At 40.0% G+C, this 27,446-nt stretch overlaps 1 protein-coding gene across 1 annotated transcript; it reads left to right on the top strand.

Annotated features, from left to right (window-relative positions):
- Positions 1-1,117: 1,117 nt before the first annotated feature.
- Positions 1,118-26,989, top strand: rp2 (RP2 activator of ARL3 GTPase). The gene is made up of 5 exons (XM_041199798.1): positions 1,118-1,344; positions 14,241-14,906; positions 18,979-19,093; positions 21,682-21,767; positions 24,755-26,989. Exons 1-5 carry the CDS (start codon positions 1,216-1,218, stop codon positions 24,836-24,838), a joined length of 1,080 nt encoding a protein of 359 aa, XP_041055732.1. The 5' UTR covers positions 1,118-1,215; the 3' UTR covers positions 24,839-26,989.
- Positions 26,990-27,446: the final 457 nt, after the last annotated feature.

The following is a 27,446-nucleotide window of genomic DNA, read 5'->3' as shown; positions in this document are numbered from 1 at the left end:
TTGAAGATTGGTGAATCTGGGATCTGTGGTGATTGACACCATAAATCTGCCTCTCGATTGGCCAGATTAGCACCCAACGACCATAATTGGCGGGCCCCGCGTTCAGTTTACTCTGTTTTGCTGGTCCCAACTACCGCGAGGATTGAATGGCGAGCAAGACCTCCCAGCATTGTGATTGGCGGAGATGATACCTTCTGCAATGTGATTGGTCAACATTAGCTGGCGTTTATGGTTACGATTGGAGCAGCGCATGGATAACCAGCACTGTGATTGGCTAAAATTACACTGGTTGTATTGTTATTGCTAGTGGTGAAACTGAATGAAGATTACGATTGGCGAGACAGGAATAGGCGCGTTGTGATTGGCGAGCCTCGATCTATCCCGCGAATTGTGATTGATGGGTTGCGAGCAGTCCTGTGGTGTGATTGGTGGGCTGTGAGGTGCCGCGCTATGATTGGTGATTCTGGAGCTGCACCGCGATGTTTGATTAGCGGGCTGTGAAGTGCCCCGGCTGTTTGATTGGTAGACTGCGGGTGTCCCGGCTGTTTGATTGGTGGACTGCGGGGCGTCCCGCCTGTTTGATTGGTTGAATGCGGGGAGTCCCGGATTTTTGATTGGTGGGCTGCAAGGTGCCCCGGCAGTTTGATTGGTGGACTGCGGGGAGTCCCGGCTGTTTGATTGGTGAACTGCGGGGCGTTCCGCCTGTTTGATTGGTTGAATGTGGGGAGTCCCGGATTTTTGATTGGTGGGCTGCGAGGTGCCCCGGCTGTTTGATTGGTGGACTGCGGGGAGTTCCGGCTGTTTGATTGATGGACTGCGGGGAGTCCCGGCTGTTTGATTGGTAGACTACGGGGCGTCCCGGCTGTTTGATTGGTATAATGCGGGGAGTCCCGGATTTTTGATTGGCGGGCTGCGGGGTGTCCCGGCTGTTTGATTGGCGGGCTGCGGAGTGTCCCGGCTGTTTGATTGGCGGGCTGCGGAGTGTCCCGGCTGTTTGATTGGTGGGCTGTGAGATGCCCCGCGCAGTTTGATTGGCGGGTTGCGGGGAGTGCCGGCAGTTTGATTGGCGGGCTGCGGAGCGCCCAGCGCTGTGGTTGGTGAGCCTGGTAGGCAGGGAAACGGGAAGCGGTTGTCAGGGTCCGAGGGAGAGGCCGTGAGGCGGAGTGCGGAGCAGGAGTAGCAGCAGCAGCAGCAGCAGCAGCAGCAGCGAGTAAAATGGGCTGCCTGTTCTCCAGGAAATCCAAGGAGAAAAACCGAGAGAAGAAAAAGAAGAAGAAGAAGAAGGAGGAGGAGGCAGATGCCGAGGAGGAACCTAAGCAATACAGCTGGGACCAGCGGGAGAAGGTGAGGCCCAGGGCAGGAGGGGCTGAGACCAGCGGGAAAGGGTAATGGACGCAGCCCCAAGAGAACCTGACAAGCCTCCCTGTCCCTGCGCTGGAGTCAATGTTGAGTAACGAGGCTGCGGTCAGTACTCAGGACTGGATCTGTTACCTCTCTCAGGCTGATTCTTTCTTGTTTAACTCTGGGGGATGTGTAGAGAGAAATAAACTGCAGTGAATTGAAATTCAATTTAAATTTGGACAGGAGGATAATTAAATGATGTGTGTGTATGTTTGTATGTGTATATCTATCTATATATCTATCTAAATACTCACTTATGTTTTATATATATATATGTGCGTGTGTATCTATCTATACATATATGGGTATATCTATCTATATAGTCTCATATATTATATTTTATATATGTGTGTGTGTATCTATCTATATAATCTGTCTAAATTGTCACATATATTATATTTTATTTATATATATATATATATGTGTGTGTGTATCTACCTATCTATCTAAATATATATATATCCATGTGGGTGTCTAATAACGTGTAGCTAAGCAGTGTAATATATGTCACTGGTAAATATACATTTTAAGAAATGTTTACAGCAAAATTATCCATTCCAGTTCACAGCGTTATCAATTTTAGCCAAGGCTGCTGACCCCAGTTTTTTAGGTTTTTTTTTAAAAAGTGGCAGGAGACTTAAAGTTCGAATCGTGAGCATGGGTGTCATGGCTTATTTTTAGAATTGTGGCTGTGGAAAGGGTCATATTTGTAGACTTTCGGAATGCAGAGTGTGGCTTCCAGCACGGGTTGTATGCTTTGTTCCAGTTCTCCCCCCCCCCCCCCCCAAACCATGCAGTTTTGATAATTGTGCTCCTGGCTGTTGTAAATACCTCCATCGGTCAAGTTGTTACAGTTACAGCAGCTTCTGTCATTCTGTGACAAGTAGTTGATAGCTAGTTAAACTCAAGATGACCTCCTTTTCTGCAATTTTACTGAGGTGTGGTGTGGTGAATTGTACTTTGAAATGGTTTAGTTCCCTGGTTTTAAAGGTACCTGTTAGATCAGAATGGGGACTCACTCCTTGCAACTTTCTATTAGGGCAGATGACCCAAAAATTTGTCAGAGAGTTGCTGCCTGGCCTGGTGAGTATTTCCAGTAACTTCTGTTTCTATTTCAGATTTCTGACATCAGCAATATTTTGCTTGAGGTGCCCATCTAGTTTCAGTAAACTAGAATCTAGCATCTTTACTGTATGAATGCTGACAGAAGTCAAGAATCTACTCCCGTTGTAAGGGAAGCACACCTATTTGGGCAGTGTTGACTGTTCCAGTTGATGTTTGGTTGAAAATTGTGATTAATGTTAATTGTAATACTTTTTTCTGTGCAGCTGCCTTTGTTTGAAGTGCAGTAACTCAGTTCAAACAATTTCTTTCCATATTCTCCTGTCACTTCTCTTGTAGGCATTGATTCCCACTGCATTACAGTGCTGGTTGCTCATGGCAGCTGACCGCATTGAACTGTGAAGATTTTGAGCTTCATTTTTTGAGTATGGATGTTTAAGTGGCAACTGCTAACCTGTGGAGATCTTCACAAACAATCCAAACCCCATTCATGCCTGATATGCTTTCATTGACATTTATTCACCAACAGCTGTTGAATTCAACAGTGCTCAGTTTGGGTTCCACCAGAGCCACTCAGTTCCTGACCTCATTAAAGCCTTGGTCCAAACGTGGACCAAAAAGCTGAATTCCAGAGGCGAGGTGAGAGTGACTGCCCTTGACATCAAGGCAGCATTTTACTGAGTGTGGCATCAAGATGCCCCAGCAAAATTGAAGTGAATGGGAATCTCCACTGGTTAGAGTCATATCGAGCACAAAGGAAGATGGTTGTAGTTGTTGGAGGCCAATCATTGCAGCCCCAGGACATTGTTGTAGGAGGGCTTCTGGCCAGTGTCCTAGGCCATATTATCTTAAGCTGTTTCATCAATAACTTTCCATCTATCATAAGGTCAAAAGAGAGTATCAATCTATTTCCCCATGATATACAATGACATTACCAGCCCTGAGTCCTCCACCATTAACATCCTTTGTTGCCATTGACCAGAAAGTTAACTGGACCAGCCAGATAAATACTGTGGCTAGAAGAGCAGGTCAAAGGCTGGGAATTCTGTGACAAATGACTCAACTCCTGACTACCCAAAGCCTGTCCATCATCTGCAAGGCACAAGTGTGATGGAATACTCCACTTGTCTGGATGCATGCAACTCCATAATACTATCCAGGTCAAAGTAACACACTTGATTGACCCTCAATCCATCACCTAAAACATTTATTCCCTCCACCACTGGCGCACTTTGGTTGTAGTGTGTACCATCTATAAGATGCATTGCAGTCGCTTGCCAAGTCTTCTTCAATAGCATCTTGCAAACGTTTCTACTGCCTAGATGGGACATTGAGTCTAAATCACTGAACTCCCTCACTAACAGCATTCTGGGTGTTTCACCATATTGTGGTCCAAGAAAGAAGCTCATCACCACCTTCACCAGAGATCATAGCGATGGCCAATAAATTCTGGCCTTGACAGTGATGCCCACATGCATCCCATGAACAAGTTTTTTAAAAAAAGGAAGCTGACCTTAGGGAGCTGGAGGACGTGACCATTTAGACAATCACCATTTGGCTGAGAATTAATTTTTGTGTTGCAATGAAATGCATGATGGTAATGGACTTGGGAACTTGCCTCATTTCTTTTCCATCTTAATCAGTACAACAAAATTCATTGAACAAGTATTAGTGTTCTTAGTATCATGGTGTTTTGTTGTATGTGCTTTATTCATTTGAATTTTAGATCATAGCAATTTTTCACAATTCCAGAGTAAGTGTTAATCAGGAATGAGGTTAATCATTTCCATTTTTGATGAAGTTATTCATCACATCAAGTCACTATGATGGTTTTTGCAGAAACCTAATTTAAATCCAAGTGCCAGTGAGTGATTTTGACCGTGGTCAGATATTTGCCCCACGTAACTGTGTTCAATGCTTTACTAGCTTACTCAGTATTGGCTCAGCGGTGATGCTACAGGCTAAGCTATTAATCAGCTTAATGTTAAAAGAGAGAGCCTTTGGAGTGGGATTCTGATGGTTAACTAATTGTTTGTTTGCAATGAAATATATTGTTTATAAACATCTTTTTTAACTGCTCAAATTTTAAGTCATCCACTGAGGCTCATTGTATCTCTGCAAATCTTTTTTCTGGCTTCACTGGCATAAGAATACATAAATTAGTTTTTAATATGATTCAAATGGCAACTGCACAGAATCACTTGTTGTTAAAGGACGTGGAATTTATTGCAAGATATAAATTTGACTTTTTTTTCAAAATGCAGTCTCCAGGGAATTTAGCTTGCAAAGCCCCTTTGTAAAATTGGGAAGTATGCGTAAACTTTTAATTGAAGAAGCTGGGTATTTCACAACTCTAGCCTGTTGTGCCCCACCCAAGGCTTATTTTTTTGACAGCTGAAACAGAACCGGGTTATGTACTGCTGGAGGTTTGCATATGCTTCTACGTAACTAAGTGTGCCATTTTATCTGCAGTTTATTTTAAACCAGATTTATGTTCAAGACTGACCTGTCACAGTCTTGTCCAGGCCCCTCAATTAAGGTACATTTCACCTCCCTTAGTCATTTTTTCCGTCTGCAATTTAATAACCTTTACATCAAATCATCATTACTGCAATCTCTGCTGCTATTTTTTCCCCAATCTTGCTACTCTGTGCAATGACCATGGCCCCTTCTTCACCTTACCGCTGATGTCCCCAAAAGTTGTAGAAATAATTCCCACATGACCTATCATGTGGAGGCTTTAGAGAATCGGCCTTAAAGGTACTAATCAGACAAATTCAACCCTAGCGTGTGCTCATGATTCTAGGATAATAAACCTCTGACACATAGAGGTTACTGTAATTAATTCTAATTTTTACGTGACACAGGTTGGCTGGCTACCTTTTTTAAAAATAACCTGTGTAATTTATGAGAGAGTACATAATATACAATTTTTTTGCTACAAAATAAATTTGTGCGCTCGATTACAGGAATATTCTTTTTATGAAGTATATTTTACTTCAGTGGCTCTTAATGGATTGTAGATAATAGAGGAGCAAGTGTCTCGCTCAGCAACAACAAAAAGAACCAGTAAAAATGTGTATAGAGCACATGCCAACATCCACTTTGGTTTGCCAGTGGAGACGTAAACATGAAAAATGCAAGTCAAAAATCCACAGTGTATGTTATTTCAGATTCTCGACTTTAAGTTTTGGGGAGAAGAATAAATTTTATCGTTAGGAATAAAAGGAGAGCTTACTGTGGATTAAAGTGATATGGGCTATATTGACGCGATTGAAGCTGTGAGATTGATTTTACTGTTAATTAGTCAGTTTGTGTTTCCTGCTCACTGGTGGCAGCAGTGTGACTGGAAAGGGCATTTATTTTCAGAGAGTTTTCTCAAGCATGTAGGTGAAAGGGTGATGTATTTAAAATTGTATAGTTTATCCACATGTGGGAAAGAAATATTCTGTAAAAGTTCTATTTCTAGGGTGTTATTTCGAGGTTTGAACATCCTAGTATAATTAGACTCAGCTACTCCTTAATAAGACAGTTACAAGATGCACATTGATTTCTGGTGGGGGTTTGTTTCCTGTACTGAATGGAAAGGATGTTAACATAATTCCTATTTGGGGCATTCATTGCCTGCATCAAACACACTGGGGTCATGTTTAGAACAACCAGTTTCCTCCATTTGGTCCCAATTAAATGTTTTAGCCCTAGCCATCTGACATCAATGTGCAAAATTTAATTAGTGCAACATTTCCATTGCCCACACCATACCTACTTTGATCCCTCTGTCTGAAATTTCTGATCTTTTTTTTAAGATTACCTTATTGAACATCAGAAATAAGTGCAGTGCAGTCAGTTAGCACATTGGCTCTTCTAGCACTGGGGCCCAGATTTGAATCCAATCCAAGTTTAAAAAGGAACATTTCGCTTCCTTCCTGGCTGAATATGCACTAAGTAAAATATTTAGCCAGTCTCAAGATGACACTCAGTAAAAAAAAAAAGCTGGGTGCCTAATAGTAGGGAGTTGCTTTGCTGCATTTGAGTATGCCACCTTGTTGCTGCTAGTTTTTTTTTTATTCATTCCTTCACGGGATGTGGATTTCGCTGGTTGGACGAGCATTTATTCCCCGTCCCTAATTTTGTCCTTGAGAAGGTGCTGGTGATCTGCTTTCTTGAACCGCTGCAGTCCATGTGGTGTAAGTACGCCCACCGTGCTGTTAGGAAGGGCGTTCCAGGATTTTGACCCAGAGTTAGTGAAGGAACGGCGATATAGTTCCAAGTCAGGATGGTGTGTGGCTTGGAAGGGAATTTCCAGGTGGTGGAGTCCACATGCATCTGCTGCCCTTGTCCTTCTAGATGGTAGAGGTCACCGGTTTAGAAGATGTTGATAAAGGAGCTTTGTTAAATATCGATTCAAGGAAACTGAAGTATGAAGAATAGCTTGAGGGCCATCAATTGCTCCTGGTTTAAGCAAAGTATGTATTGAATTCAAGGTATTTGAATTTTCTTCCTCCTTATATTTCACTAAAATTAATTCTCCCATCTACTTCACTTTTTTTAAGAACTCCCTTAAAGTTCAACTTTTTAAGCAAGTACTTGATAATTACAAGCTGTTATTGTCACAATTTGCTTCAACCCTGACATACACAGACCCCAGTCAATTCACTCTTTCTGCTCCTGCCACTCTCCAGTGAACCTCTGACCCTGTCCCCCCTCACCTCTCTCTCCAGCCTCCCCATTCACCCAAATTAAACTATGTCTGATTGCGGTGCTCTGCTCCACCTCCTTCCCTTCTCTCCAAGGTTCAATCACGTCCTGCAAATCATCAGTTGGTTCATTTCTTCCCTCTTTTAAATTTCATGGACACGTTAGCGATACTGGGGCCGGTTAGCTCAGATGGCTCGCGTGTGGTTCAAAATAATGGCAGGGTCAATTCCTGTTCTGGATGAGGTCGACTTGGACAGGCTGGGGAGGCAGGCCCCCTGAGAATGGAAGGCGATGGCAAACCACCACTGACCAAAAGTGTCAAGGAAATGGCTCAGGATCGGCATCAGCAGATATTGAGTCATGGACTTGTCTTTGGGCAGAGCACTCATGGAATGGAATTAGCTATGTTATTAAATTCCAATTTAAGCATAATTTGGGGTAAGTATATAACTTCAAATGACCACAGCTTATAAAGTATAAATGCAATTTTTGCAAAGTTACAGCTTAATAATAGTAACAAGAAAATCATGAATGATTATTGAACTTATTGGTTTCATGCCAGACTGGTCCTTCCTCTCCCCATAATCCTGTGTTCTTTTTTTCTGTCTTTCTTTTAATTCTCAAGTTTAAGGGTTGCAGGATGAAATCTTATTGTGCTTGGAGCACAATCATGCCTAGGAACTACAAATCATTTTTAAAAAAAAAAACCTTAAAATGAATGTAACCTCGTGCCTCCCGACTCACCTAAAGACTTTATCTATCGCTGAAGTATAGTTGTATGGGTGGTTTATTCATCTTTAATACCTCGCCCAAATATAATCATTAGTAAGCTGTGATGCTCACTGCCTGTTAAGAGACAGATGAGACTTTGGTGACTTGACAGGTACATTGTTGTCCTGTTACTCACCACCACCATCTTGTGGGCAATTGGGAATGGGGCAATAAATGCTGGTCTTCCTGGTAACACCCATGTCCTGAGAATGAATTTTTCTAAAACATGACTGCCCAAGCTGGAAGGCTACTTGAATCAATTGTAATCTTTGCTAGGCCTGCAAATTCCAGTGTTTGCAATGAGGTTACACTTGCATGAGCTAACTACCAAGCTTGGATATGCTTTAATTGTGTAAGCACCAGGCTTTTTAATTAGGCTATGCCTGTGCAAATGTAATTTACTCATTATTCTTTAATTATATAGGGAAGGGATGTGAAGTGGATGTCCTTTGGGAAAATTGCAGCTGAATCTGAGATGACAAAGAAATGCATGTAAATAGCTATTCTTCGTTAAACAAAATTTCTGCTGATTAATGTCACTGATTACACCAATTCTTGTTATGTAATCGATAGACTACAGTGGGGAATTAAAGTCAAGTCTGGTCTGATGTTGCTGGCTCACAGTCTAATGCTGTCTTAGCAGTAGTGTGAATATTTTCATAACATGTACATGCTCAGAAAGTGGACAAACTGTTTGGGTATGCGATCTACTTGCGGAAGTTAAAATAATGGACCCTTTCACTGTTGCCCGTCTCATATGGGTAGTGTAGGTTTACGGCCTGGATTTTGCAGGCAGCAGTGAATGATCGATGGCAATTACACATGCATCTTCCCATAGACTTTCAATGGGCTTTTGCAATGGAAGCTACAATGATTAGAAAACTATTTTGGCACGGCATCCTGGACCTCTGTGGCCAGGGCAGGCATCTGTGTCTACTTCACATATTACAATCCCCGTGGGGAAACTGTTAACCAAAATAACCAAATTTGCTGAATAATCCCAAATGAAGAAATCCCCAACAAGATTCCACATTTTAGTAGTTTTTACTTCAGCACAAATCAGAACCAACACAAATTACACGTGAATCAACAGGCAAATGATACCTTAAAAAAGGTAAATATCACTGTAAGTGGTTGACACAACAAAGATACGGCTTATGCAACCACAAGCATTCGCATCACTCCCTGCATAAATGTGATACTACATTGGTACAATGTTCCACAAAATGCTTTTCTTTACTCATGCAGGGTATGTCAGGAGTCCTATCCGACAACATCTTTCTTTCACCTCTGAGTTTCGCAGGTACGATTATCATCAGTAAGGTGCACCTCTACGACCCCCCTTTTCCTCTGGTCACGACAGTCCTGATAGTGTGGCTTTCCAGAGTTCCTTTTCAACCAGCAATCCAATTACCTGGTTCATGGTTTGGCCACTTCTGGGAAATCACCCATCTCCAAGCTGTTCACAAGGCTTTCTAGGTTTTAAATGTTTTTTTTGGCCGGCTCTTGCAATGCCTCCAAGAGATCTGTCAAACAGAAAAACTGACCTCTTCCTGAGAGTGATGTGCTTCTACTTCTCACAAGAATTCCGCGTGTTCCTCTTTCAATCTCGTGTGTTTTCTCTTTGTATGTGCATTTGGGCCTCTATCTTTCAGCTCCTTTGTTTGTAGCTTTCCTTTGTATCTGCAGCTCTCATTTGTGTCTGCCGGCCTTGTGGCTTTTCTTAACTTCGTTCCTGTCAGTGCTGCTTTCAGGTCAAGTGTCGTGAGGTCACATGGACCAGTATTTCTTCTTATCCAAGAAAATCACAATTGATCCCTTTACAATTGATGCAAACTCTCAAAAGTCCTTTTCAAACATTCTTAAAAACAATTACAGAATCCAGACCTTTTAAAGAAATTACAAATTTTCCTGTACTGCTTCCATGTCAAATTATCACACATCAATCATATTTAATAATCCTTACTGAAACATTCAGAGTTTGAATAAGGAAATGCAAGTTTGAATATTCAATACCAAATCAAGTAGAGAAAGTGAAATACAGAGGCAGAAAGATGAGATTGAGAGAAGTAAAAGACAATAAGTTTTTAAAGTTTGTTTTAATTTTCTAAAATCTCCATCAATAATTAAAACCTGAAGGAATCAGACAACAAACTTAAATGTTTTGGTGCCAGAGAGGGGTTTAGTAGTAATTCAGACTTATCACCCCATTAAAAATCTACTTGCATAAAAATGGATGAACCCTAACTTCTCCTGACCTGTTCAGTGGATAATTATTGCAACTTCACACCATTCTGTATATTTCAATACCAAGCCTCGCGGCAAAAGATAGCTACACCATTGCTTTTACTGCAAAATCTGGGTCTACGTGTTAACCTGTCACAATGAAAGCTCGGCTGAACCTTCTTGTCAGTTATCCTTTGTATGTAAAGTATCTAAACTTCACACCCAATGAGGCTATCCAAACACTTTTTAACAGGAGAATTTCCTGCAGTTAGGCACTGATGGTTACAGTGGGAACAATTATTTTACTGTTTTTCTTGTGGCTCTCACCTCCTTTATCACATGTATTTTGCAATTTCTCAAAATTTAATTAACTCTGTTTAATTGGTAGTTATAGCCAAAATATTGGTATTGAAATAAGCTGTGATCTAAATTTTGACCCTACTAACACATCGGAACAGGCCTCTTGAACCTGGTGGCTGATCTGTACTTTAACTTCACTTACCTGCCTTTGCTCTATATTCCTTGCTACTCTTGCTTAACCAACATCAACCAATCTCTCTTGATTTTTTTCAAATTGAATTTAGTTTCCTAAAATCTCCATCAATAATTAAAATCTGAAGGAATGAGACAACATACTTAAAAGTTAAGTTTCAGCGCCAGAAAGATGGGAGAGGTTTCCACTACCTTTGTGTGACATTAAATGTGAACAGCCTGATTCTAATTTTAAGGTTATGTCCCCTTGTTCTAGGCTGTAAAACCAGTGGAAATAGTTTCTTTCTATCTACTCCATTAATTCCTTTAATCTTAAATGCCTCAATTAGATCATATCTTAATTTTTTGCACTCAATGGAATCTACCGAACCTGCCCTTATTTAACTCTTTTAGCCCCAGTATCATTCTGACGAACCTGCACTGACCCACTCACAAGGCCAATCCTTCCCGAGGTGTGGTGCCCAGAACTGAATGCAGTATTCCAGATATTTAACTCAACTAACAAAAATAAATTGAAGATTAAAGTTGCTTAACCAATTCTGACAATATGCTGCAAGTATGTGAAAGCAACTGTTAGTTTGAAATGTCGTTGTGGTAAGCTAATGTTGGAACCAGTGGGTTTTCTGGCATTGGTGTAACTGCTGCATTTAGCGCACACGTTGATGGGTTGTGTTAAAACCACTTTCATTTGAGAAGTGGAAGTGAAAAAATTGATCTTGAAGGTATTGAGGAGGGAAGGAAGGCTGGCTGCTTCCTGTCACACATCCTTTTCAGGAGAGGATTTCATTGCTGCTGGTTGGTGCTCTTCACAGTATTGGCAAACATGAGATTTTCAACATCAACAGCCTATTTTTATATCGTGCTGTTAATGTAATAAAATATTCCAAGGCACTTCACAGGAGCATTATAAAACAAAATATGACGATATTAGGTCAGATGACCAAAGGTTTGATCAAAGAGCTAGGTTTTAAGGAGTGTCTTCAAGGAGGAAAGTGCTGTAGAGAAGTGGAGCAGTTTAATGAGGCAGTTCCATAGATCACGGCAGAGCTTCCCAAACTGTGGGCCGTGATATTTTGGGGTCATGCACTCTGTGGCAGTAATGGCTGCCGTAGAGCTCAGACTGATTTCTGACAGCTGAGAGGCCCCTTTTAAATGCTTGCGATTTTTATTTTCGTTGGAGAGTATGGCCTATTGGACTGCTTTCTCAGGCCTGATTGTTGGTGCAAAAAAAAAGTCTCTGAAAAGGTTGGTGTTCAATTCTTTTTTGAAGAAACTCTGCCTTTTCATCAACTCCCCCATATTCAGTTCCTTCCCTCCCCTCCCTTGCTCAACAACTCCCTTAGCCCACCAAATTTTCATCCCAGGGTCTCGCAAAGTCTGAGGCTTTGAAATGGGGTCACTCCGGGAAAAAGTTCAGGAAGCATTGGCTTAGGACCTATTGAACTGAAGGAACAGCCACAAGTGGTAGAGTGATTAATATTGGGATGTTCAAGAGACCAGAATTAGATTAATGTAGATATCTCGTGTTTAATTGGAATAATGTGGATAATGTTCATTTTCCTTCCCATCGTATAGAACATGCTACTAATAGTTAATAATTAAACAGACTTTTTTCTTGCTCCTCCTCGTTGCTGATTTACATTGCTGAAAAAGTTAGAATTCTGGATGTTGTAATAAGCTTAAATGGATTAGCATTGCTGGCCAATGTCTGAACTGGAAAGAAAGAATTTGCATTTATGCAGCATCTCTCCAATACTTTGGGGCATTCCAAAGAAGTAAGGGTAAATTTGGATAGTAGATTGGAAAAATTCCCTTGCCCTTTTCTAAGTACTGCAGTGGAAACTTTTTACAGGTTGTTGTGGTCTTTGTTTAATGCCTCTTCAAAAGAAAGGCCCTCCAACAATATAGCATTTTCTCACTTCTGAAGTGAACTGTCAGCCTGGATTATGATTTCAAGTTATGGAATGTGGTTTGAAACTCCGCCTTCTGTCTCACCTGGGCCAGGTTGACATTTAGCAGCTCATGTAACTGTGTAACTGGTTTAATCCAGTGCTTTTTGAATGACTTGTGAATGCAAGACACATAATTTTTGTAGTACTCAGTAATAACACTATGGTGATGTATGTGGACGTATTGTGCAACTTGAACTTATAGACCATCTGAACCACATGCATGGCCCTTACTCCAATCACAAAAAGACTACCATAGATATTGATGTATAAGTCGACCATAGAAGCCACAAAATTCCTCAAAGCTGGGAGGTGGGGGAGGGGTGGGGGGTGAGTGGAGGAGGAGTGGTTGACTAGTATGTCGAATAGAAAGGTGAATGGTGGGTGTTTTGAAATGTCATCAGCTTTTGCCGCAAAGAGTGAGAGCGTCTTAACTACTGCGCTTCTTCACAACGTAGCTCATATTACCTACTTGATCCCTTGCCCACTTATAAGGTATCAGTAAGTAAAATGTGTTTGTGGGGTGAAAAATTTGAGGTTGACTACTAATGCTGTGGCTGAAAAGGGGGATTGATTTGTATGCTGATTATATGCAAAAACATGATTTTTGGGACTTGTATACCGCAATGTATGGTATCATGAACAATTGTGCATTGAATTTCTGAAATATTTGGAGGAGTTGAACAAGACAGGAGTGTGCAGAGGGAACCATTGTAACTAAGGTTTTTTACACTTGCTTTCCAGATTTCTTTCTTGTCTGCCTTCCAGAGGAAGGTTGGATACATGTGCTAGGTTCAGATTCCATGGATGCAGAGTATCCCAGTGGCTCCTGCCCAAGTGGTTATTTTATGAAAGTGTGACCCTACGTGGTTTTTTTTTGTTTGGCTTGCCAATTTTTGCCTCTGTCCATATCGGCCATTCTCTCAAAAATCAGGAGCCATTTGATAGCAAAAGGAGCAGTAACCAACTTGGATTAGCTAGTTCAGCAGAAACTGAAAATTGAACCCACGACTTTCTTATCAGGTTTCACCTTTTATTTATTCCCCCTGCTTCTAATACTTTTCTCCCTCTCCTTGTGGGCATGTTCACTCCTTATTGGGACACAAATTTGTGGACATCACAATGTTTACAGCACAGGCTGTCCAGGTGGTCATGTCTGTGCTGGCTCTCCGAAGGGACAACTTATCTAGTACCACTCTCTGCCTTTCCCCCGTAGCCTTACACACTCTTCCTTTTTTATAATAATCCAATTCCCTCTTAAGTGCATCAATTGAACCAGATGTCCAGATCCCAACCACTCGCTACATGAAAAAGCTTTTCCTGGTGTCACCATTGCTTTTTTTGCCATTCCATCCACCGTGCCCAGGGTTGCTGCTACAAATGATGCCACCAGTGGAGATCAACTAATTTCATGCAGAGCAACATTGGTTCTCGGGCCTTCCTGTGCTAGCCCCATCCTGACCAGCTGAGATTAGTGTTTCCCTTGACCAGATGTTGCATGGGCAAAGAGGTTTTAAAAAAAACAGTAGTGATGTGTGAATAGCCCAAAAACTTTCCATGTTAAGACTTATCTCTGTTCGGTACATTGGATTAGAAATTTTTGTGCATGTTTAAAGTGTTTTGTTTATTTTATTCCAATAGATTGATGTTAAAGACTATATGCTGGTTCAATTAAAGGATCAGACCGTGGGACGATTGCCTGGTAAAGTTGCTGGTGAGCAATTTGTCATCCAAGAATGTGAAAACTGCAACATTTACATTTTTGACCACTCTGCCACCATCACCATTGATGACTGCACCAACTGCAGGATATTTCTGGGACCTATCAAAGGCAGTGTCTTTTTCCGTGACTGCGCTGACTGCAAATGTGTTGTGGCTTGTCAGCAATTCCGCACTCGGGATTGCAAAAAAATGGACGTCTTCCTCTGCTGTGCAACTCAGCCTATCATTGAATCGTCCACGGGCATGAAGTTCAGTTGTTTCCAATATTACTATCCCGAGCTGGGCTACCAGTTCAAAGATGCAGGCTTAAGCATCTTCAATAACAACTGGAGCAACATCCATGACTTCACCCCTGTTGCAGATGAGAACAACTGGATCTTGTTACCAGAAGATGCAATGCCCCAGGATTTTGTTCCTCTTCCTGATTCCGAGGAGCTGAAATCGGTTCGGATCTCCACAGAGCTGAGCAGGAGCATTGTTCCAGTCACGCGGGGTCAGAGACAAAAGAACAGTGAAGAGTTGTGCTTGGTGGTGTTTTTTGCCGGAGATTATACCACAGCCAATGCTAGGAAGTTAATTGATGAGGTGAGAAAATTGCATGGTTGCACTTGGTGCTATCTTTTGTGCACTTTTACCTTTTGTGATTTGCTCAAAGCCAAGGTGAGTGATACTGCAGTGTCCTTGAAAAGAATTGTGCTTCCATGTGAAGGCTTGGTGAACTTTGCATTGCAAAAAAATTGAAAGAGCACATTTTTTTTATAATCTACAAATATTGATAATACAGCATTGAACAACTAGAGAAAATAGGGCAATAAGATTAGTATTGAATTACTTAATGAACTAAAATGAGCATGACCGGCTGAATGGTTTCTTATGCAGTGAATTTCCATATAACTATAGCCCTTGAAGTTACTCCCTGAAGGTGTGTCATTCAATTCCATTTCATTCTGATCTCAATTTCAACCTCCAAATAAACCACAAAAATCATGGTGGTATGGGTGTTGCCGTTGATTTAATGTCCTTTGGTTTTGGGATGCAGGGGTAAATTGGACTAGGTTCCTTGTTTCTGATGGCAAATCAACAACCTCCTTCCTGCATGTACATTTGTGTGTACACTATTGGGATTATTGTGTTTGGCCCTCATTGTCAAAGTTTACATGTGAATATTAGTCACCTGAGCCAGGTGTTGGAGGGGTTGATCTAGACCACTGGAGTTCCAAGTAAAGAACCTTCAGATGCAAAATAAATTCACAAGAAATGTGAACAGGAACAAAAGGCCCAACAAAGTATTTTTAACATAACCAACTGGACATTTTGAGTTTTTGATTCAATTTATTATGTCAAATAGATTGACTTAAAGTGCAGCAGGATGTTGTATAAATGATCTTACAAGCTCTGACTGAAGACCAGCTACTTTTCCACAAAGGGTTAAGAGTTGCTTTAGTCTCTCTTGTATGTATGTTCCAGCAAGCATTTGTGAAACCTGAACCCTTCCTGCTGGAACTGACGTTTCCACAATCCCAAAGCACAATTGATCTGACCAGAGTTTTATACATCTTTTATCAAGTTGTGTAGCTGTGACCAACATATAACAATGAAGTTTTTTTTTAAACTTTCCATTCTGCATTAATTTAGCATTGTTGAAACACCACGTGTTTGGGTTGAGGTTAGAACAATGTGGTGTGGGAAGGTATCACAATGTTCACAAGCTGGCAGAAAGTGTTAGTATTCTGATACTTCCTTTTCTCTGCATTTGTCAGCTCAAATGGTTTCCATGTGTAAGAAAAAGGACTTAATGAAATAAGTTTGCATTTATATAGTGCCTTTCATGACCTCCCAAACACCCAAATGCTTTACAGCCGATGAAGTACTTTTGAAGTGTAAGAGATATGGCAGCCAGTTTGCGCACAGCAAGCTCCCACAAGCACCAATGTGATATTAAACTAGACAATTTGTTTTTGTGATTATGGTTGAGGAATACATATTGGCCAGCACACTGGGGATAACTCCCCTACTCTTCTTTGAAATAGTGCCACGGGATCTTTTACATTTACCTGGGGGCAGATGGGCCTTCAATTTAACGTCTCATCCGAGAGATGGTAGCTCTGACGGTGCAGTGCTCCCTTAGTAATTTGTATTACTAGATGTCAGCCTAGATTTTTGTGCTCAAGTCTCTGAAGTGGGACTTGAACTCACAACATTTTGACCCCAGAGGCCAGGGTTGACATTTAATACAAGATCATTGAAGCTAACACTAAATTTTCATAATTTGTTTTTCTTGAAAACCTCAACCTCAAGCAATGGAAAATGGGCCTATATTTGGATGGAAGAAAGTGAATACTTTAAACTTGAATGAATAAAGCTTTTTGAGAAATGTTGTTCAGGGCAAAGAACAACTTGTATAGAAAACAAAAACAAAAATACCTGGAAAAACTCAGCAGGTCTGGCAACATCCCCTCCACAGATGCTGCCAGACCTGCTGAGTTTTTCCAGGTATTTTTGCTTTTGTTTTGGATTTCCAGCATCCGCAGTTTTTTGCTTTTAACAACTTGTATCGTGTCACTAATATAAAATGCTCCAAGGTGCTTCACATAGGAGAGAATGATGGAAAAGAGATTCGGAGAGATGATGGGAAGCATGGTCAAAAATGGAGACATTTGATAGGGGCAGGGTGGAGGAATTAAAATGAAGATTTTCAAAGATTAGGTGTGAGGCAATTGAATGGAGTTGTTGCTAAACCATGGAGCTTTTGACAGGAGCTGAATAATATTAATTCAGTTTTCCCAATGCTCAGTTGGATTACACTGTGTCTCATTTGTAATTTGATATCCAGGAAGTAGTCTAGCAAAACATCATTGTGGAATCGAAGATAATTAAGAGATCCAGCTGGGTGTTGTCAGCTGTTGTAAATTTAGGGAGATTTTCCTCAGATGATCTTTGATATACTGACACTTGTCACACCCACAATGGTCTGGGTGTATTTTCTGAAAAGTTGAGCCGAAATACAAAAGATTAAGTGACTTTCATGACCAGTTACTAACTTACTGTGTCTGAACTGTGGCATGAACATGCATCAATACAGAATTGGAGTACAAAAATCCTGATAATTATTGGACCTGTTAACAGGAAAAATGCTTCATAATTATGGCATGTTATCAATGTTGAACTAAGGCGCATGGAAACATGCAAGGAATTCAACATGGATTAAGAAAGGCCTGATACTGAAATTCTTGGAGGAAACAATTAAACTGTTTGAGGATAATTTAGTTTACTTAAAGAAAAACACTCTGTAGCTAGCTATAAACGTGGCATGTCCTGTAATGTTCAGTCTTAACCTCAAGGATTGTATCACTTGCTGATCTCCTGTATGGTCAACAGAATTTTTGCATGAGCTGTGGTTAGGCAGGAGTGGGGAGGCTAGCCAGCGCAGGCTTGCAATTGTCGGGTCTGACAGTGACAAGGCATGTATAAGGGAGCAGAGGGCTGAGGCAAGATTATGGAAGTAGATGTTCTTTATGATGGGGAGAATCTGGAGCCAGAAAATGTGTCAAATAGAGGTTGTGAACAGTCTGGTTCAATGATAAGTGTGGTTGGCAAGGGTGCAGAGTTTGTGGTGTGGCCTAAACACAATGACTTCCCAATCTTTAACTCCAGGTAATTGTGGATATCTCATCTTATGCCCTGTTGGGAAATTCAAACAGTGAGCAAATTTAGATATCTAGGTGTTTTGGGAACTTTTTTTTTGTTTTTATTAACTTACAAATTATTTTGATGGTTTTTACCTCAGTGATAGGGGAGTTTTGTGGGATGTTTTAAAATTAACAGTTAATGCTGATGACTTTAGTTTTGCCAATCTGGAGGGGGTTTTAAGGCCCGATTATAATTCATGCACTATTTAAGTATACTGAACTGAATGCACTCGTGAATCAGGGCCTTCATACCCAAGTTCATTAACACCTCCAAGCAGGTTTCCTCCTAATATCACTAATGTTCACCGTTTTAAAAAAAAAGTTGGTGTCCATTTACTTCAAGTGCCCTTTCTCTTCAGTTAATATAGGTCAGTTTTAAATTTAAACCAACTGAGCCTGCATTGCACAACTACTCCACCCCCGCCTTCTAATCAAATAAAGTGCTTGGATTTAATTTTCCAGGCAGATTGGAGATTATACTTGATAGCAACTGGAATGCGTCGTAGACTTTTAACTTAATTATCAACATTGTGAAGCTTGAAGAATCATGCAGCACAGTCAGCCCATCATGTCTGTGCCAGCTCTTTAAAGAGCTGTCCAATTAGTTCCCTGCCCTGCTTTTTGCTGTAGCCCTGCAGATTTCTCCATTTCAAATATATATCAAATTTCCTTTTGAAAGTTGCTATTGAAACTGCTTCCAACACCTTTTCAGGCAGTGCATTACAGATCTTAACAACTTGCTGTGTAAGTTGCTAGTGGAATCAAAGATTCTACATTATACAAGTGTTTAGCTCCTTAAAGAGACTTCTCTTTAAATGTGTCATAATGGGAATATTGCAGCAGGCTTATCCTATCTTTCCAGTTTTTCATTTTCTTGTTGCTTAAAATAAAACTTGTGTTGTATCTCTAACTTGGTGTTGAATGCTTCTGGCAGTAAAACTAACCATCTTGGTTTTACCTTTCAAAAGATGGCTCTAAAGAATTTTGCTCTTGTGCAAACAAAAGAAATTTCAATGCGACCAGACGATGCCAACAGAGTATTCAAGGAGAAAGCAGCAGACTTTATTCCATTGCTTCAGCAAGGTAAAGTTATATGTTTGGGGAGGGAGTATTAATTTGAATTAATGCATTTCCTAAATCCATACAATCCTATTCCTCTTTCTCCCCCTTCTCCATCCTCAATTCTGTCTCATGGTCTGTTGAAGTGTCAGATGTGATGTTTGTAACTATCAGTGTGTCACAGCATCCTTGCTGTGTTTAACATACTGCCACCTTTCCTTAATGGGTCATTAATTTCCATCAATAAATATTGGAAGACTGAAGTCATTGACTTTGGTTGCTCCCCCCCCCCCCCCCCCCCCCCCCCACCCCGGCATCAACACGCTCTGTTTCCATCCCTGGTTATATCTCTCATAGCTGAAAACAGTATTGTGTTTTCCTCCAGTTGAATTTGCATCTATGTATTGCACCACTACCAAAATTGTCTGCCATGCCTTTGTTACTACTAGACTTTATCATTCCATGTTCTCCCTGCCAGCCTCCTGTCTTCCACTCTACATAAACTTGGGGTCACCCAAAACTTTGCTGCCTGTATTTTAACACTTTCCAAATCTCATTCACTCATCGGCCTTGTGCTTGCTGACCTGCTCCCACTCAGTCTGACAGTGCCTTCATTTTAAAATCCTCATCCTAGTTTTTAAATCCCTTTGCAGCCTTGTCCATCCCTATCTAAGTTTCCTCGTACAGCCCTACAAACCGTCAAGATTTCTGCACTCCTCTGATTCTGACCTCCTGTGTGGCCTTATTTTAAATGCTCCAACTTTGGTGACAATGCTTTCATCTGTCTTGACCCTAAACTCTCTGAAATTCCTTTTCTAAATCTTTCCTCCCCTCTACCCCTCTCTCCTCTCTTTAAGATGCTGCTGAATACCTAATTCTTTGATCAAAATTTTGGTCATTTTCCTGGCTTTTCCTTCTGTGGGTCAGTATCAAAGCACTTTTTTTATTTATCGCTCTTGTTAAGCACCTTGGGACATTTTACTACGCTTATTGTGTTATATAAATGTAAGTTGTTGTAAATTTAGTGTTTAAAAGAGGTTTTTATTGACCATAACATGCTAAAAATGTTAATTTCAAACAGAAAATGTTTCAGTTGTGGACTAGGACAGTTTTTATAATTTGAATGGAAACAACAGTGAGAAGTGATTGATGGATCAGATTACCTGAACCAATGCAGTAGTCTCACCAAGATAAAGTAATAGAAAGGTGAATGCTTTTTTAGATTGCAGAGTTAAATCTTGTAAATGGAAGAATTTTGGAGTGTTTAAAATATGATTCAAATGACCCTAAAATTATTAGTTTTATAGTGCTAGGTGGAACAATGTGTTCCAATAGTTAACTCAGTAATGCAAGTTGGAACAGTGTAAAAGTACAGCAATTTGTAATGTCTTTGCTTGAGGTTTGAAGATTATGGCTAACAACCCAGACAATGAGAACATGGTTGACTTGCTTCAATATGCAGAACTGTTGTACATGACTACAATATCAACTTGAATTTATATAGTACCTTTAATGTAATAAAAGGCATTACAGGGTATTATAATACAAGATACAACATCCAGCCATGTAAACGGATACTGTATTAGGGAAGTTAAACAAATGTTTGGTCAAAGAGGTTGTAGGTTTTAAGGAGTGTCTTAAAGGAGGAGAGTGATATAGAGTGACTTAGGGGAAGGAATTCCAGAGCTTAGTGCCCAGCCAGCTGAAGGCAGGCTCACCAATGGTAGAGCAATTAAAGTAAGGATGCTCAAGAGAATTAGAGGAGCACTGATATCTCTGAGGGTAGAGGGGCTGCAGGCAATCACAGAGATAGGAAGAAGCGAGACCATGGAGGGATTTGAAAACAAGAATGAGCATTTTGAACTCAAAGCACTGCTGAAGTAAAAGCCAATGTGAATACAAGAGCACGGGGTGATGGGGAAAACAGAACACGGGCAGCAGAGTAGAAGAAAGCTGCTATTCAATCAAAGGTTGCATTTTTTTTATAGTACATTGACAATGGTGTGGAACGGACTTTTATGTTGCATAAGATGTAGATTGAAACAGGAAGAGTACGATTGCCATGGGCCACTTCACTATATAAACTAGAAAGAACTTATTGCCAAGAATATACTACAATCTTCAAAAATACATTTTTAAAGCAAGCTATGGATTGATATTGTGTCGGTCACTTCCTCAAGACATCCCAACCCATTGAAGCTGATTAAGGGCTAACTGTTGGCTTGGACATTGGGGAGAACCTCTATGCTCATTGAACATTGCGTGCAGTAAATGTATTTCAGTTTACCCCTTTAGTATTAAATTTTATGTCACCTTTTGAATCCTACTTCTGTCTTTGGTTGTGCTGTATTTAATATAAAAATTCAAAAGATTATTTAAAATGGGCAGGAGAACAGGATTCAAATTGGATGACTCTTCTTGAGGGCTGGCACCGGAGTAATGGGAGGAATGGTTACATTCCTGTCTAAAATTCTGTTGTTTTATTTAATGGCATAATCTAAAACGGGCAATGAAATGAGTATATATAAAAAAAAATCGCATCGGAGTTTTATATTTATACAGTTTGCAGCTGCAGTATTGAACCTCTCTTATGTTATCTTTCTTTTCTCCAGGCCCTGTTGTTGCATTGGAATTTAATGGAGATGGTGCCGTGGAAGCATGTCAGAATATAGTCAGCTCTGTGTTCAGTGCTTCCAAGGTAAAGGAATAAAGAGCATATTGTAGCTACATTTTCACTATTGAATACATTTAGTGACTTGTTTGCAATACTCATTGTGAAAGATTGGGATTAAATTTGCTGCAAAAATGATTTTATAATGCCATGCAATACATAACTTCAATCTGCTGAAATATTGAGTTGCGTAGATTCCTTTTGCATGAAATGTGTCAACATTTCTAAAAACTTAAATATCATATTTTGAATAAAATGATGCTAAAAACTACCCAGTGTGGGTTTGAGCTCTCTGCAGATGGATGGTAAGTGCAAACCAAGCAGCAGCATGTTGAACAGATCAACTCACTATAAAATGTGAGAGTGCATTAGTACAATGATTCTGACTACATTAGGAGCACAGCCCAGATCTCATGGAATAGTGTTCCCACCAGTTGAAACTGTCAATAAATTATTCCCACCAGTTAGCAAGTTTAGGACTTGGAACAGTGGCAGATCTTTCAGGAGTGAAGTTAGGAAACACTTCCACATGCAACAGTGATAGAGATTTGTAACATTTTTCTGTGAGCAACAGTCGATGTTTGGTCAGTTCATAATTTTAATTCTGAGATTGATTTCTGTTAACCAAAGGTGTTAAGGGATATTAGGGGAAAAGGTGTCCAGTTTATGGAGTTACTCCATATCAACCATGATCTAATTGTATTGCAGAACAAACTTAAGGAGTTAAATGGATTGCTGCTGTTCCTATTTTAATAGAACTTCAGGAGCAACTGCTTGTGATGTCTTACTTAACCTCCAGATAATGCCTTACACCTGCTGTTGTCCCAAGTCTTGAGTTTGCTCAGCAGGATACAACTGAGGTCTGAGGCTTGGCCTAAATAGCCAAGTGGTTATGGTACTGGGTTTGTAACCCCAAGATCAAGAGTTCAAATCTCACAATGGCAAACAATGTAACTTCATCTGAAACAGATGGAAACAGGTTTGTACTCAAAAGAGTTACACTATCTTTACTGAGCTTGTAACCCCAAAATCAAGAGTTCAAATCTCACAATGGCAAACTATGAAACAATGTAACTTCATCTGAAACAGATAGAAATGGGTTTGTACTCAAACAAGTTATCAAGAGTTCAAATCTCACAATGGCAAACTATGAAACAATGTAACTTCATCTGAATAGGAACAGATGGAAACGTGTTTGTACTCGAAAGAGTTACAACTGAGGTCTGTGTTCCACATAGTGGAAAAATGAACACAAGACAGCTTGCCAGCCACCTTGACGTTCAAGACATTCAATTCCTGCTGTGTACCAAACTTACTCATCAACTGTTTTTAATTTGGCTTCTCATGAAAAGCTTTGAGGCATGCCCACTTCTTTGACAAAAGCCCTGAAATAAGCATTTGATGAACCAGACTTCCTGCTCATAGAATATGGTGAGATTTACTGCTCCTTCAGGGTACTTAGTGCCTAATAATTGTCGGCTACAGTCTTCCCTGCAAATGTTCCCTGTTGGCACAAATCCACCTCAGGTTGGTCTTGAATCTTGCATGCAAAGTGAGTGTAAACCTTACCTGAGAGTTCTGAACCGTGACAGAAAATGCCTCATGAGTGAGTTTGTTTTACTTTAGGTCTTTGGTGTCATTGGAGAAAGACCAATGTTTCCTTCTTCCCTTCCTTGCACTGTCTTGAAGGATTGTCCTAAAGCTGCCATCCACCAGGACCCTGGTCATTCATGCAAATCAGTAATTGTCAGTTGGCACTTTTTCAGTTGGCACCCTTGAGTTTGGCAGATGCCAAATCATACTCTATTCTTATTGATGTGTTGGGGGGCACCCACCACTATATTCTGGTTATTCCATTGCTCTTTCTGGTAAGAGTGCAAGAGGTCCTGGTGAACCTGTTGACAGCACAATGTCACAAGTGAAAATGAGTGAGTCAGTAAATACTTTAAGCTCCATATTCTTTCCTTGATGCAGTTTAATCCTACTTAATGAAAACTTTCAGTGGAATGAGTGATAGTGGGCAACCTTGTTTCACCTCTCTCTCAAGAGAGACGGATCAGTAAGTCTTTCATTTACCCTTTTGTGGATTTTGGAATTGGAATACACCAGCCCAGGAAAATCAAAGATGCAGCCATGTACTACCAGAGTTTTCTGCCTCTTCACAAAGTGCAAGGTCAAAACTATTACAAAAATCAATGAAAGCTGCATGTGTAGTACATTTTGGAAAATATCAATATGCCCTTAACACTAAAATTCTCAATGGAGTGTGAAGAATTCTAAAAACAAAGTTACATTTGGGAAAATCAAAAGCAACTGAGATTTGAAGAGAGTAGGAAAGAAAGACCAACTATATCAAGAAGTAGGAGGAGTTAAGGTTAGGTTTTAGAAGCCTATATTTCAAGGGAAAAGGAAAATGGAGCATGATAAGTTCAAAAGATTTGAGATTAAAAATAGATTTGAGGCAAGTTAAGAATAACATCAAATCTTTTCACCCAAAATAAATATATAAAATGTAATAAATATGTGGAGCCATACAAGGCAAGAGATTATTGAGGTTGATCTCTGGCATATGCTGAATTTCCCATCTTAATCAGCAGTGGATATATTACATTTAGCACTGATCTCTAAGCTAGGGAGGAGATATATAAACCAGAGTATGTCCTCTACTTGCTATCCCTGGTGGGAAGCACACAATGTGGGCATCATTTGAAAATTGAATCATGCACAGTGTTTGAATATCCTGCCAATACTCAGCCCTCTTGGCTTGTTTTTGAAAAATGTTGATTATCTGCCACAGAATAGCATGAAAACATTGGATAGAGAAGGGAGAGCCCTGGAATTATTAAAAAAAATGCTTAAATGTTTATAGAATTGTGTGCTATCTTATTCTGGTGTTGAAGGTAGCTGTCCTACGATTTGTTACTGAGCAAACTATACCAATAAATGATTTTTAAAAGTGTCTTAAGGTGTGGAAGCTTACCAAGTATTCTTCTTTGCTTCTGTTTGCTAAACAGGTCTTTGTTTCTGAAAGCAAGTCTTCAGCATCCCAAGATGTGGACAATTTTTATAACTACGCTGATATGCAGATGGGAATGTGAAAATGAACATCCACTATATGTAATATCTGCCCATGGTTATTATTCCATTGAGTAGAATACCTTAGGATTAAACTACTGGAAATGAGTAGTATTGTGAAGTATGGGTGAATTTAGTTTTTAAGATTTAACATCCAGAATGTAACAGTGTCCCAATTGTTTTCAGAGTAGCTAGTCAAATGCATAACCAAAGCATTTTCAGCAGTTTTGTACACCTAAACCTATTTTAAACTCTTTACTTAAACTTCCCCCACCCCCCGAGAATTCTTAAAAAGGAAGCATCCTTCGAAGGGAAGCCACAAGTTTCTGGAGTACTTTTTGTTTGATGTAATCATTGAATATTACTGCACAGAATTGACCCATTGTGTGTTTCCTGATTCTGATTTCCATTCCTCTGTCTCTTAACTTTTTAAATTCTTTTCTCTCCTTTTATTAAATTGAATAAAATATTAGCCTAAGCAAAATTTGGAATTCATTTCTCTGTTCGCCCTTTCACCCTGGACTCTGAAAAATGCCAATTGAGTGAGTCTTGAGTCAAGTTAGCCTCCCTCTTTTATGGATCACTGCAGTTTTAACAACATCTTGCATTCGTTTAGGGTCTTAAAGTAAATGAAAACATTGATCGAGGAGTTTCCCCTGGATAGGCCTGTTAAAAATCATCACTGAGCCAAGAAAGGAGGGTTTAGGAGATGCAGTTTAAAACCTGAGCCACTTTGGAACTGCTCAATCACTGGGAAACCAAGTCACAGAGAGGATAAACTGCATCACTAGCAGGAAGGGATGCTGGTAAAAAATAAAATCCGAGGGTTAATTTCCAATAAAATGTACTCCCCCCAAACTTGGCTTCCAAAACTAAGGTTTGTTTTAAGTATTTTTCACTTTTTATCAGGAAAATGACATTTGTGGTTCTGCCACATTGGGATCAATTCAATTGATTTCTTATTGCAATATAAAAATTATAATAGTTTGAAAGTAAATTTAGATTTTTTATATACGTGATGTAAAGCTTTTAGCGGTATGCCGGATTATAACTCTCTCTTTATAATAATGCCATATTACGCTTTAGGAGAACTTGGGGGCTAGTTCAAGATTAAAAAGTAATGGCAACAATTTACTGTATAAAATGTTCTTCAGATCTACCTGCACTGAGACATTTCTTGTTGCAACAGACTCCGGTTTGCAAATATGACGGTGGTTTTATGAATACTAAGGGAATTGAGGGATAATAGGGGATGGTGTGGGAAGGTGGAGTTGAGGTAGAAGATCAGTCATGATTGTATCGAATGGCAGAGCAGGCTTGAGAGCTGAATGGCTTAACGCCTGCTATTTCGTGTTATGTTTTTAAACATTTTGTGGTAAATGGTGGCTTCTGAAATTTCTCAATGCTAGAAACTTATACTGAAGATTTTACACGTAACTAATATTTTGTATATAAAATTTTAAACTTTTTTAAATGTTTCTCCTATCAGTAACTGAACATACTGTAAGTGTGAAATTATGAACTGTAGTTTTAAGAATTAATTCAAAGAATCTGAAGTCACAAAAGAAAAACTGTTTTGGAATGTAACTGAACAAAATTGTCCATACTAACCAGGTTTGAATCTCTTGTAAAAGGGTGGTGTCAGGGAGGATTGTATGGAGGACTGGGCAAACTGCCCCATTGCAGTTGTCAATATTGATGCTCCTTCAACTACTAGGAAGTACCTGTACCACAAAGATTTCTCCCTCATTTTCATGCACTGATTTGTCCTTGTTGATTGTATTGCTAATGACCCAGCTGTAATTGACAATTTGTAGTCACGAGCCAAGCCAGGGTAGCTGCCGGAAATCAAGATATTCAGACCAAAAGCTTTGCCATGTTGGATTTTGAGTAAAATTGATATAGATGTTTATACACTGACCAAAATGACTACAAACACATTTTTACGTTTATCAGTATTGCTTTAAATGCAATATGGAGCTAATAAATCATGAATGTTTACAGCACAGAAGGGGACCCATGTCTGCGCTGACGTTATGCAAGAGCAACTCACTTAGTCACACTCTCCTGCCTTTTTCCTGTATGTCTGCAAATTCTTTTTGGATAATTATCCAATTTGAATCTGCCTCCACTACACTTTCAGGCAGTGCATTCCAGATCCCAACTACTCGCTATATTTAAAAAAAAGATTTCCCCCCATGTTGCTGTTGCTTCTTTTGCCAAACTCCTTAAATCAATGTTCTCTGTTGTCGATCCTTCTGCCAAAGGGAAAAGCTCCGCATCTGTCCAGACCTCCAATCATTTTGAACACCTGTCAAAAATCCTCTTAATCTCCTCTCCTCCAAGGAGGACAGGTCCAGCTTCTCAACTCTATACACTTAGCTGAACTTCCTCATCCCGGGAACCGTTCTCGTGAGTCTTTTCTGCACCCTCTCTAATACCTTCACGTGCTTCATGAAGGATGGTGCCCAAACCTGGACAAAATACTCCAAACCACTGTTTTATACAGGTTTATCATAACTTCCTTGCTTTTGTACTCTATGTCCCTGTTTATAAAACCTAGGACCCCATATAGTAAAGTCCCACCTTTTGCGACTTCCTTGTTTGCATTTTCACTTACCTGTGCTTTGT

Source organism: Carcharodon carcharias, chromosome 11 (assembly GCF_017639515.1).
Source record: "Carcharodon carcharias isolate sCarCar2 chromosome 11, sCarCar2.pri, whole genome shotgun sequence".
In the NCBI taxonomy this organism is placed as follows: Eukaryota; Metazoa; Chordata; class Chondrichthyes; order Lamniformes; family Lamnidae; genus Carcharodon; species Carcharodon carcharias.
The sequence above is the reverse complement of the archived record's forward strand: the minus strand, read 5'-3'. Positions and strand labels throughout refer to the sequence as shown.

Coding starts and splice junctions, on each gene's coding strand:
- rp2 (XM_041199798.1), top strand. CDS start 1,216: ATGGGCTGCCTGTTCTCCAGGAAATCCAAGGAGAAAAACCGAGAGAAG. Junction 1,345..14,240: donor GCTGGGACCAGCGGGAGAAG/GTGAGGCCCAGG, acceptor TTATTCCAATAG/ATTGATGTTAAAGACTATAT. Junction 19,094..21,681: donor TATTCCATTGCTTCAGCAAG/GTAAAGTTATAT, acceptor TCTTTTCTCCAG/GCCCTGTTGTTGCATTGGAA.